We start from the raw sequence: 12,416 nt of genomic DNA, 5'->3' as shown, positions 1-12,416 counted from the left end.
ATATATGTAAAAAAAAAAATAAAAAAAGAAAAAGAAAAAAGAATTAGCTGTGTCTTGATTTTTCAGAGTGAAGTAATGCCAAACTAGTCAGTACTTTTTCAGTCCCCTTCAACTCTATGTGAGCCTATGTCAGGACAACTTCCACAAAACCTAGTGACTCTGAAGATGAGTCAATGATGTTATATATCTGGAAAAGTACTTTATATGCATGGTAATACAAGCTTCATGAATTCTAAATATAATGCACCAAGTGAGCTGAACTCTCGTAGCTGCTAGGGCAATCTAAAAGATGTGCTGATAAATTATGTGGGGAAATTATGACTTCTAATAATGGTGTCTGTTGCTTTTAATGTGGAATAGGCTGCAATAGCAGAAAGAAGGGTGGAGAAATTAAATACAAGAAATTTACTTCTGAAATACAAGCATAAAAATATACAGAATAGCAAATGCATTTCTTGGACCTTTTAAACCTGCTTCTTCAAAAACCACACTGCTTTATTTTTTTATCATTGAATGATTTGGCTTGGAAGGGAACCTTAAAGATCATCTAGTTCCAGCCCTCCTGCATGGGCAGGGACACCTCTCACTAGACCAGGTTGCTGAAAGCCCCATCCAACCTGGCCTTGAACATGTCCAGAGAGGGGCCATCCTCAGCCTCCCTGAACAACCTATTGCACTGTCATACCATCCTCACACTAAATAATCCCTTACTCAGTGATTAGACCTAGTCTAAATCTTTCCTCTTTCAGCTTAAAACCATCACCCCTTGTCCTATTGCTACAGAGCCTACTAAAATGTCTGTCCCATCTTTCTTGTAAACCCTTTTTATATACTAGAAGGCCACTATAGGGTCTCCCCAGGGCCTTCTCTTCTGCAGTCTGAACAACCCCAACTCTCTCAGCCTGTCCTCATAGGAGAGGTGCTCCAGTCCTCTGATCATCTTTGCGGCCCTCCTCTGGACTCACTTCAAGAGCTCCATGTCCTCCCTGTGATGGGGGCTCCAGAACTGGACACAGATGGGGTCTCACAAGATCAGAGTAGAGGGGGAGAATCCCCTCCTTCGACCTGCTGTTCACACTTCTTTTCATGCAGCCCAGGATACAGTTGGCTTTCTGAGCTGCAAGCACACATTGCTCACTCATGTTGAGCTGCTTAACCAACAACCCCAAGCTTTTTTTCTCAGAGCTGTTCTTAAACCTGTTTTCTGTCCAACCTCTATCTGTGCTTGGGATTGTCTCAAGTGCAGGACACTTGGCCTTGTTGAACTTCATGAGGTTGCCATGGGTCCATCTCAAGCCTGTTAAGGTCCCTCTGGGTAGCCTGCCATCCTTCCAGCACATCAACTGCACCACACAGCTTGCTGTCATCAGCAAACTTGCTGAGGGTGCTCTCAGTTCTACTGCCCATGTCAGCAACATGCAAGATGCTAAACAACTCGGGTCCCTGTACCAAGCCTTGTGGAATGCCTCTCATCACTGGTCTCATTCTGTTGACCACTATTCTTTGATTGTGAACATACAGCCAATTCATCATCTCTGAGTGATCCATCCATTAAGCCCATATCTTTCCAATTTAGAGACCAGAATGTTGCACAGGACAGCATTGAACACTTTGCACAAGTCCAGGTAGATGACACGAGTTGCTCTTCCTTTGTCCATCAGGTCTGTGAGCCCATTGTAAAAGGCAACCAGATTTCTCAGGCATGATATGCTCTTGGTGAGCAAGCTTGCTGTGTCCCCTCCTTGCTGCCCTAAGGATCCTGAACCCCCCCTTTTCATGGTCACAGCAGCCAAGGCTGCTCTTGAATGCCCTACCACCCCTTCCTTGCTGGTGATAGCAAGGTGCAGCATAGCATCTCTCCTCTTTGGCTTCTATGACTTGGAGAAGGAACTTATAATCAATGCATTCCAGGAGCCTTCTAGATTGCTTGTGTCTTGCTGTGTTTTCTTTATAAATTCACTGTATTTTTAGCTGTTTCCATCATAAAGGATATGCATTAGTAACAGAGCAGGTTGGTACAGGTTGCAGTCTTAATCTTATGCTGTTGTTGGTCAGTGGTTTGAATATACTCAGATTACATTGAGTCTCATCTTATGCTTGACAAGGACATTTCAATTCTGTAGTTAAAAATCTGTATTTATTTCTTGATACTTATGAGACTGTTTCATTCTATGGTTTTGAAGGCAGTAACACAGAGATCACTGAGAAACTTGAAGAAGTGGTTATGATTTGGATCAAACAGATCAGACAAATTTTAGTGGAGAGTGAACAAATGAGAAGAGAAGCTGATGATGTTGGTCCATCTGCAGAGCTGCAATATTGGAAGACAAGAATGTCATCATTTAACAGGTTAAATCTCTGCATTATTTCTTACAGAGTCTGAAAAATAAATGTAAAGCTTTATTCCAAAGAGAGTATTAAATATGTTTATGTGTTTCTTTCTTCAAAGCCTTCTAGAAGAAATCAAGAGTTCAAGAGTAAAGAAAATTATAAGTATTCTTCAGGCAGCGAGATCAAAGACATTAAAGCAGTGGAAAGAGCTGGTAATTTCTATGTTTTAATAAAAGTTTTAAATTACTGCAGTACTGTAATTGTCGTATAGAACTGAACACGATGCTAAAAATAGTCTTGACTGTTTATAGTGTTTTTTGGTGTGTTTTATTATGCTTGTTGGAACATATCAGTGATTCTGAAGTTCAATAAATAGCTTGAAAAGAAGTTAGTGCTACTGTGATGTATCTTAACATAGTGGTAAGAATGTTTCTAGGTCTATCATAAGGCCTATTAATGAGTAATTTGCTAGTAAAACAATAAGCCTTTGCCTAACAGTTATTCACTTATTTGGTTATTTTATGTATTCTGTCGTCAAGGTGTCATATTGTTTTGTTACCTTGGTACTGTAACATTTGTGTAATCCAATTTGCCTTTTAGTCCATTTTTTTACCATCCCTTACTATTTACAAAAAATCTTGGGTTTGTGCCTATACATCTTGTCTACTACTTTGTCCTGTATGGGACAAGGAATGGTTGTGTGAAAGTAAAGCAGTGCAGCAGTACAACATTTTTCTGTCTCTCTCCAGCAGTGCCCTATACAGGCAAACTCTAGAGATGTCTGAAAGTTCATCATACTGCTTTGAGACTCACAACTGGTTTTTTGTAATGTAACTGCTATTTTAGATAAGTGGATCTCTGTAATATAAACTCGTCAGTCAAAATTGTAGGCAAGACAGAAAATAAGCTGTAGACCATGTACAGCCTATCAGACATGCACTCCCCCCCAAATAAAACCCCACCAGAATGTAGATAATCTAGTATTTATTGAAAAGGTAGTCTATTCTTTTGAAAATAGACGAGGAAAAAGTTGTCACCTTACTGAGTTTTTGATTTTATGCTTAAGATATTTGCAGACTTTTATGATAAATGGAATATGGATGAGAGTGTCTGTACAGAGGCAACACAAGCCAAGGATGGTGAACTAGATTTCTTTCTTTTTACCAAATTGCCTCCCAAGTGCTGGATAGTTCTACCTGTCACGAAGGGAAGAATATACAGGCGTTAGTTTTTAACTCATTTTCCCTAAATATTAGAAAAGATGGGAAACACCCTGATACTTTTCAGAGTTCTTGTCTCATTTCTATAGAATGCGTACCACGCTGAAACTGTTCTAAAATACCAAGTTGGGTTATCAAAAGCACACTGCTGCACCTCTACCAGGAAGGAAAAACTTTGGGGTTCTAAGTAAGGAGTTCCTCAAAATCATGTCCAAAATGCTGCTGGTTGCCAAGTGGATCTTAACTGCTTTTACATGCACAAATTGGTATTTCTTATCTAAAGAAGAAGCAGCTTCTTTGAGAGAACTTCTGTGAGGAAATGTTTGCAAGATGGAATCATAATCTTGTGGTAGCATGCACTGTAAAACAGCAAGAACCCATTCAGTAAACTTTAACAGCATTAATTGTATTTTTTTTTTAATTCCTTCAGGATGGTAGTGTAACAATTGCTGCCAATGAGGCTAAAGACAATGTGAGATACTTATATACATTGGAGAAATATTTTGATCTACTTGCCAAAGCTTCACCTGTAAGTAGGACTCTAAAGGCATGTTATGTCAAATTCAGAAAACAAAGGAAAGGCTTTTGTTGCTTAAAAAAAAAGATATTTCTCAGTACTGTGTTTAACTCTTTTGCTTCATGGTCTGTAAGAACTTAACTCCTTTGGCATTAGTGAACCGAGTTTACAGATTAGGACTAAGTCAGGGATAATATTACTTTTTGTGTAAGGAGGGAGTTGTTATTCCAGAAGATAATTGAAGAGCATGAGAAAAATAAACAAAAGATAATGTTTTTCAAACCTTGGCATCGAGCTGACTTTCTTCTTGTGATCATAGATTCATGGCATGTTTTTGGTTGGAAGCAACCATAAGATCGTCTAGTTCCACCCTCGCTACATGGGCAGGGACACTTCCCACTGGACTGGCTTGCTCAAAGCCCCATCCAACCTGGCCTTGAACACTTCTAGTGATGGGGCCTCCACAGCTTCTCAGGGCAACCTGTGCCAGTGTCTTAACACTCTATTAGTAAAAAAGTTCCTAGGCTAGTCTAAATTTCCCCTCTTCCACTGTTAAGCCATTACCCCTTGTCCTCTTGCTACGTGCCTTTGTAAAAAGTCCCTTCCCAACTTTCTTGTAGGCCCCAAGACTGGGCCTAACACATGATATCTATTCCTGTCTCCATGCTTCAATTAGCAGTTTCTTGTGATTGATTTAATGCAAATGTCATAAAATGATCTTAAGCCTTTAGTTGAGCTGAAATTGAACAGCTTCCACTTATTTTACAAGTTAAAGCTATTTCTCTTGCAGGTAGGGCATATTTCCTGTCATCATGGTTCAAATGATAAAGTGATAAAACTTATTTCATAACCATTTGTGTCTCAGATGTCATTTTTTACCTGAGAGCATGAATTCTGAACCACACAGCAACACAGCAACCACACAAAACTGTTTAAGCTCACATGGTTCAGAAGATTTACACATAATCTACCTTCTTACGTTTGCTTTAAATATTGTTTTCAAAGCTTTAACTCTACTTGAATCCATGATGCTATTTTACTTTGCTTTTATTCTGCAAATATTCACTGTTCTGCCATACTGAACTTGACTAGTCCAGTTACTGCCTTGTTCTGTGTTCTCAGTATTTCTGGCCTGCATGCATTTCTGTGGAGTTTTCTGTGGGGAAAAACCCCCTCTATTTTTCTGTATCCTCAGATACTGAGAGATTATTGTTGCATTGCCTCTTTCCTCTGGATTTCTCTTCTGTACAGATCTAGGCAAAATGCATAAAGGTCAACTTCCTTTCCTACAACAGGCCCACTCTTTTCTAGCAGTGTATGACTTCTTTTCCTCAGGTATCGTACTCCTTTGAAAAGCAGACTACAGCACCTTCCTACAGTGGAGGCCATGGCCAAAAAGATTACAACCTCTGTTTTTCCTCTGGAAAATCACTCTCTGGAAAAAAGCCCTGTTCATTTGTCCCATTTTTTTTTCTAGGTCATAGTGTGTTAGGTCGTTACAAATGAATTGAATGGTCCAATTCACAATGAGATATCTACAAGAAAAATGTGTCACAAAAAAAAAAAAAAAAAAAAAAAAGATGGTTATCTGCTGAAAAACATATTCCCAGAGCTCTCACATTTTCAGTTGTGTAAGTTTTTAGGAAACTTATACTGCTGATGTTCCCATTTTTTCCTGTTGTAGGTAACAATGATGGAGCATGTACCCAGCTTAATGAATACTGTCTCTATGATCTACTGTATATCACCTCATTACAACACATCAGAGCGCATGACATCTCTTCTTCTGAAAATTACTAATCAAATGATTAACACATGCAAGACATATCTACGTGAAGGTGTTTCAAAGATCTGGGATCTGGACAGGTGATAGAATTTTAATAATTCCATCTTCTTTTGTTAATATTAGAAGTAAAATAATAAATCAGTCATCAAGATTATTAAAAGGCAAATTTAAGTAACCACTCATCCTCTTACCAGGTAATGATTTTCATATTAATTTTAAGCTTTGAAGTACTCATTTTGTATAAAATTGAGTACTCTACAAAAACAAATTTACTATATGTTATGAGAAAATTGAATAGTGTGTAGATGTGTATCAGTGTATAACACTTGATATTTTGTCCCCATGTCTTTTTTTAGATGGAAACACAGTCAAGCAATTAGAACTGGGAACAAAGAAGCTAGGAGGACAGGCTGACAGAGTTTCATCTAATGTTTATATTTGGCTGGTAGTAGACAGTAAAGTCAGTTTGAGGAAGGGGATACACCAGGGAATACACCAGGACCAGAATCACGGTGTGATTGTACTTTGTTTGGAGTGAAGTATGTGGGTGATAGGATGGGACTTAGGCTCGTATTCCCTCTTGTATTCTCATGGTGTATGCTATATAAGCAAAAGAATAAGGATTGCAAATTAAATAAACTAGAATTACTGTAAGTTTGCTAGTTAAGCATGCGTGAGACTAGTTTTGTTTTTCTTTTCTATTGTTCCTGTTACACCTATTAGTATAGCAAGAGTCCCTGCTTTTCAGCAGATAGAATCATAGAATCATAGAATCATAGAATAGGCTGGGTTGGAAGGGACCTCAGAGATCATCGAGTCCAACCCTTGATCAACTACCACAACAGTCACTAGACTATGGCACTGAGTGCCATATCGAGTCGCTTTTTAAATGTCTCCAGGGACAAAGAGTCCACCACCTCCCCAGGCAGCCCGTTCCAATGTCTGATCACCCTTTCCGTGAAAAAATTCTTTCTCATATCCAATCTGAACTTCCCCCGGCACAATTTAAGACCATGCCCTCTTGTCTTACTGAGAGTTGCCTGGGAAAAGAGACCAACCCCCGCCTGGCTCCATCCTCCTTTCAGGTAGTTGTAGAGAGCAATGAGGTCTCCTCTGAGCCTCCTCTTCTTCAGGCTGAACAGCCCCAGCTCCCTCAGCCTCTCCTCATAGGATCTGTGTTCGAGTCCCTTCACCAGCCTGGTTGCCCTCCTTTGGACCTGTTCGAGGACCTCAATATCCTTCTTGAACTGAGGGGCCCAGAACTGAACACAGTACTCAAGGTGTGGCCTTACCAGGGCTGAGTACAGGGGCAGAATCACCTCCTTGGACCTGCTGTTGACGCTGTTTCTGATACATGCCAGGATGCCATTGGCCTTCTTGGCCACCTGGGCACACTGCTGGCTCATGTTCAGCTTCCTGTCAATCCAGACTCCCAGGTCCCTTTCTGCCTGGCTGCTCTCAGCCACTCTGTCCCCAGCCTGGAGCTCCCCATGGGGTTGTTGTGGCCAAAGTGCAGGACCCGGCACTTGGCCGTGTTAAACCTCATCCCATTGGAGTCAGCCCATCTTTCCAGTCTGTCCATTATACAGAAAATGAATGAAAGTTTGCCTCAGTGCTAAGGAGCTTTTGATCTAAAACATAAGAAGTGAATAGTGAGATGGGAGGAGCAAAAGAGGATGGAGAAAAACTATCAGTCATACAGTGTTGGTCAGTTAGAATGACAGTGGGTTTAGCAAAACTTGTGATGCTCTTGAATGTTTTGTAGGCATCACTACCAGAAGAACTAAAGGAGATTATTTCAAGGAAGGGATGAGTTAGCTCCTCTATAGCTACTTGCAAGGAGCTGATCCCAAGTGCTACATGGAGGATAAATGGAAGCACAGAAGTGCTTGGATCTTAACAAATGGGTGATGAATGTTGATTTCACTGATGGAACAAGTGTATCTGAAGGCTGAGAAGTTAAATGGAGATAGCCTAGGAGGGACAAATACTGTAGGAACAAGTCGATTTTTTTCATGTCAGGGAGAAGGTAGATACCATAGAGAGGGCGTTAAGATCAACATGATATCTGAAGTTATCAACTAGGAAAGTAATGATTGGAATAGTCTCTTGAAAGTATAAGTGGAGACCAATTATGGTTACTGAGGTGAGATGGCAAAGGTGTTATAAGATTCATTTTAAGATATTGACAGTTGGAATGTTTGTGCTTAAGTCAAGACAAAGTCAAAGGTTACACTTGACTAATGTAACTAGTCTAGAGGCATAAAAGTAAGTCTGACAAATAATTTTAGTCCCTCCTGTATTTTTCTGTGGATAAGGGAAAATGTTGGGAAATTAGCTGTCCTCAATTAAGTACTGGTAAAATACATTTTTTTTTCATTCTAGCTGAATTTATTTTTTCAAGTTTCTTTTCATTTGCTGCTGCTGTCCCTGCAAAAGTTTCTCATTTCTCTCTGTCCCAGCTAGTGTTTTCAATCTATAAAATTTAACCAGCATTTTAGTTCTCAATGATCTTTTGGAAGATGAAAGCCAAAGTGGCCAACAGTCTTGGGTAAATGGCATATTGCTAAATTCCCTTCCTCATCTATATATCTCATCTACTACAGAGTTAAAGAACAACTGTGTGTAAGATGTAAATAACTGTCCCTGACCTTAGGAACCAAGATCTCCCAGCTGTATCTTTTTAAAGGGACAAGACTTTCCTGATGTTTACTGTAGTCTGGAAAAACACATCTCTAGTCTTGTCTACTTAATGAATGAAAACCCATCAGCAGAACTCAGTTAACAGAAGATTAGAAAAGGCCAGATTGTAAGCATTCAGTAGCCAGGGTTTACCTGTTTTAAGTCCTTTCTGGGCAATGGTGTAAAAGTTTAGGTTTGATGACAATAAAACCAAAACTAAAAATATCCGATCTAGATAATAAATTTTAAACAAAAAATTTTAATGTAGTCCTCATATTTTGAATGTTTTTCAGGTACTGTATAATTCTTTGTTCTCATATTAAGCTGCATATCTGAATGAGGTGTTTATTTTTATTTATACTCTTCTAAAGATCTCCTTAGGGTGATTTTCTGTCTTCTGTGCTTTCCTCCTCAGCCCAGAATTGCTAAAGAGAATACAGCAATGCATTTCCCTCAAAGAATTGTACCAATCATCCTTTCGAAGAATTAGAGAAGAACTAAAGGAAATTTTAAGTAACAGGCAATTTGATTTCAGGTAAATAATTCTAATACTGAATCATATTCATATATAAAATTTACAAATGAAATGTCATATATGCTGGCTAGCAGGAAAGCTAAATACTCTATAAAAATGTAGTATTTATTATAGTGAGAACATGATATTGCAGAAGTGATTTGTTTGGGGTTTTTTTTGTTTTCAGGTTTTTTTGGGGTTTTTTTTGTTTTGTTTTGGTTTTGTTTGTTTTGTTTTGTTTTTTGTGGTTTTTTTGTTTGTTTGTTTTCCAATCAGGAATACCCCAGTAACAGTTTTTTGCCAGAGACTTGTTGCAGTTGTCCAAGAGTCCTTCAGGAGAATTTATGCATATGTTAACTTAATACCTATGTTTATATATGGTTGGAAATCCTGACAAATTTGAGTCTAAGTGAAAAGACTTCAGAGCACTTTAGTCAGCTTTGAGCTGGTTTATCTATCACAATGCCAATTGGAATTTTACCTGTATGGGCACTCAGTGGGGCATTTCTTAGTATTGCACATGCACATTTTGGTATCTCCTGAAAATGTCTTTAAAAAAGACCAATTCCTGTAAAATGTGGTCAAGACTTTTAATGGTTATATATAAGAATTAAGCATTTTGTGGTTTTTATCCATTACTTTAAAATGATTTTAATTTTATTTGCAATTATTACAACGTGGATTTTTTAAATGTGAAACTTAATAGCAGTTCTGGAAGGATATAAGTGGCTTAAATAGAAAAAAAACCTATTACAAATATATTTGCATAACAGTCTCTCTCTATTGTTAGTGAAAACTACATATTTGGGAAATTTGATACATTCTGTAAACGTTTGGAGAAGATTTCAGATATGAGCAATATTATGGAAAGCCTTCTACAGCTCCAGCGTTTAAAAATTGAAGGTATTGAAGAGATCAGTGCTCTTTACCAGAGCATTGCTACAAACACCAAGTCAAAACAGTATGATGTTCTGGATCACAGAAAAAAAGAGGTATAAACATTCATCACTTATCTGAAGGTCTTGCCCTTAATTCTGTGATTTTCAATGGAGTTATGCAAAGAAGATTAAATGTTATAGTAATGTGTATTGTATTTTCCATTAATAATAATTCTTTCATATCTGTTAATACAATTTGTGATAAGGCTACAAAAAACTTTTCTGATATTTGTTTTGAGGTGCATCTATTTTGAACTATGGACCAAAAACTAATTCAGGCAGGTCAGTGGATTAAATGCACTTTATCTGTTTGCAAGAGTTACCCAGTGTTAGTGAAAATACCTAATAAAATAGTAAAGGAAATATTAATAGTAAAAATAGTAAAGGCACTAAGATGAGCATTTTAGAAGGAGAAGTGACTGATATCAGACCAATGCTGAATCATTAATTTTGAGCTGTAGCCTGCTTGATTTGCAGGATTAATAGCTTCACAATACAAGTGTATTTCCAAGAAATGTTGACTTACTCTCTTGCCTTTCTGAACTGCATTTTACAACAGTCAGGAACTTTAAATGTTTACTCTAGAGTACCTTTGGCTTTCTTCTGACTGGGTGGATTATGTTTCTGTAATACTTGCTGTGTGATTCTGTTCTGAAAGAGAAAATTTACTGTTAACTGGAATTAGAAGTGTATAAATATTCTGTGACTTTTCTACTCTTAAATAGTTGGAGCAATATATATTATGGACTATCTTTTTGACCTTCAGGTGTGCTCTCTTTGAAAGGAAGTTTGCATTTTGTAGGTCCTCAGTATTTTGGACTTGCAAGAAAGATTATTACAGATAGGGGCTGCCAGATGTGGCAGCTCAACAGAGGTAAGGCTGTTGCAGTTCCCTGTTCTCAGGTCCATTCAGCTGCAAGGCTGAGCATGTAGTTCCCAACAGGCATGGATGAACACAGACACAAAATACATTTATACACAGGTCTGACTGCACAGCTCCACACAAGCTGGAAACACAGCAATCATACAATTACAGCCAGTATTAATGGCCACATCCTCTGCCTCTCTGGCTAAGCAGGAGGAAAGCCTTTTAGTGGAAAATGCATATAGATTTATTTTTTCTTCTACATTTTTCTAGTTTGAAAAAGATTACCTTGAATTTAAGAACCAAATTGAAGCATTGTATGAGTCCATACAAGAATTTGTGGATTCCTGGTTTGAGAAGACATTAACTGTAAGTAATTGTACAAATGCAAATCACTTGTTTTGGTGCTCAGAAAGGCTGGGTACTCACAGCTCCTACTGAAATCCTTCATTTCCAGCAGTGTTCTTTGTGCTGGTTGCTGCCTGAGATAATGTGGGAGGGCATCAAGCCTATTACAAGTGTTCTGGAAGTTGCCTGCAGTTCTGGAAAATAATGTTCTTTGTTACTTGGTGCCAGTTTTGTGTTTTATCTTTCCTTACAATTTTTATACCTCTATTTCCTTGATTTTTTTTTTCTACATCCTGGTGTTCCCATGCTTCCTGTAGCATTTCTAAGCTGGTCTGGTAGGAATCATGAAATAATTTCTGCCGTTTGTTACCTTAGGGTCAGTACTGTTCATTAGTTCAGGCCCTGATCACAATAAAAGATGTTAAGGAAGCATGAGTAGAAGTGTGGGTGTGCTGCCACAACTGTTTGCAGAAAAAAAAAGAGTGATGACTCAAGAAAAGAGTGATGACTCAGGAAAAAAAAATAAATTCCAGTATGCTGGTGTGGTAGCAGTTTCTTGGGTCATAGCATGACAAATGCATTCTATATGGCACAAAATAACAGAAGTAAAATTCACTATCTTTTCTGCATCATATCTGAAGCCTTCTCTGTGTTTCTTAGAAAGCAACCTAAAAACTTACATGGCTTGTATTCTAAATTAAAAAATACTTTACAAACCATTACTTTCTGAACTGTTAACATCTTCTGCAGTAAATGCTCCATCTTCCTTTTTAGACTGAGCAGATGCTGGGATTTCTGATGAAGCTTGAACAAATTGGAGATGATCATATTGATCTTACTGAGAAGTATTCCATTGTGCTTCAGCAGTACAGTCAAGACTTGGAGTTTGTTCAAGCACTTTACCAGAAGCAAAAAGAAAATCCACCTATACCACGTAACATGCCACCAGTAAGAACTGGAGTAAATGAAATAGCAAAAGGACTTTTCTTCTTGACTGTGTTTAAAATAATGGAACTACAACCTCTTATCTTCTCTTTTTTAGGTAACAGGGAAAATTATGTGGGCTCAGCAGTTATATAGAAAAATTGACCATCCAATGACATTCCTCAAAAAGAAAACCACACTTTTGAAGGTTGGAAATTAATGCAGGAGGATTTAGGCTAAGATTTTAAGCATGTTACTAACAAAAACATTATTTTTCTTTTCCTGTTCTAG

At 38.0% G+C, this 12,416-nt stretch overlaps 1 protein-coding gene across 1 annotated transcript in view; it reads left to right on the top strand.

The window, feature by feature from the left end:
• The window catches only part of LOC103530705 (dynein heavy chain 5, axonemal), a 157,844-nt gene that overhangs the window by 13,042 nt on the left and 132,386 nt on the right, over positions 1–12,416 (top strand). The window contains exons 9-17 of the mRNA XM_030444932.1: positions 2,184–2,349; positions 2,450–2,543; positions 3,982–4,080; positions 5,753–5,934; positions 8,952–9,071; positions 9,841–10,042; positions 11,127–11,222; positions 11,976–12,149; positions 12,244–12,333. Coding sequence (XP_030300792.1) covers positions 2,184–2,349; positions 2,450–2,543; positions 3,982–4,080; positions 5,753–5,934; positions 8,952–9,071; positions 9,841–10,042; positions 11,127–11,222; positions 11,976–12,149; positions 12,244–12,333 — 1,223 coding nt within the window. The remainder of the gene's footprint in view (positions 1–2,183; positions 2,350–2,449; positions 2,544–3,981; positions 4,081–5,752; positions 5,935–8,951; positions 9,072–9,840; positions 10,043–11,126; positions 11,223–11,975; positions 12,150–12,243; positions 12,334–12,416) is intronic.

The sequence above is a fragment of the Calypte anna genome, chromosome 2 (assembly GCF_003957555.1).
Source record: "Calypte anna isolate BGI_N300 chromosome 2, bCalAnn1_v1.p, whole genome shotgun sequence".
Taxonomy (NCBI): Eukaryota; Metazoa; Chordata; class Aves; order Apodiformes; family Trochilidae; genus Calypte; species Calypte anna.
This window is presented reverse-complemented; position numbering and strand designations above follow the sequence as displayed.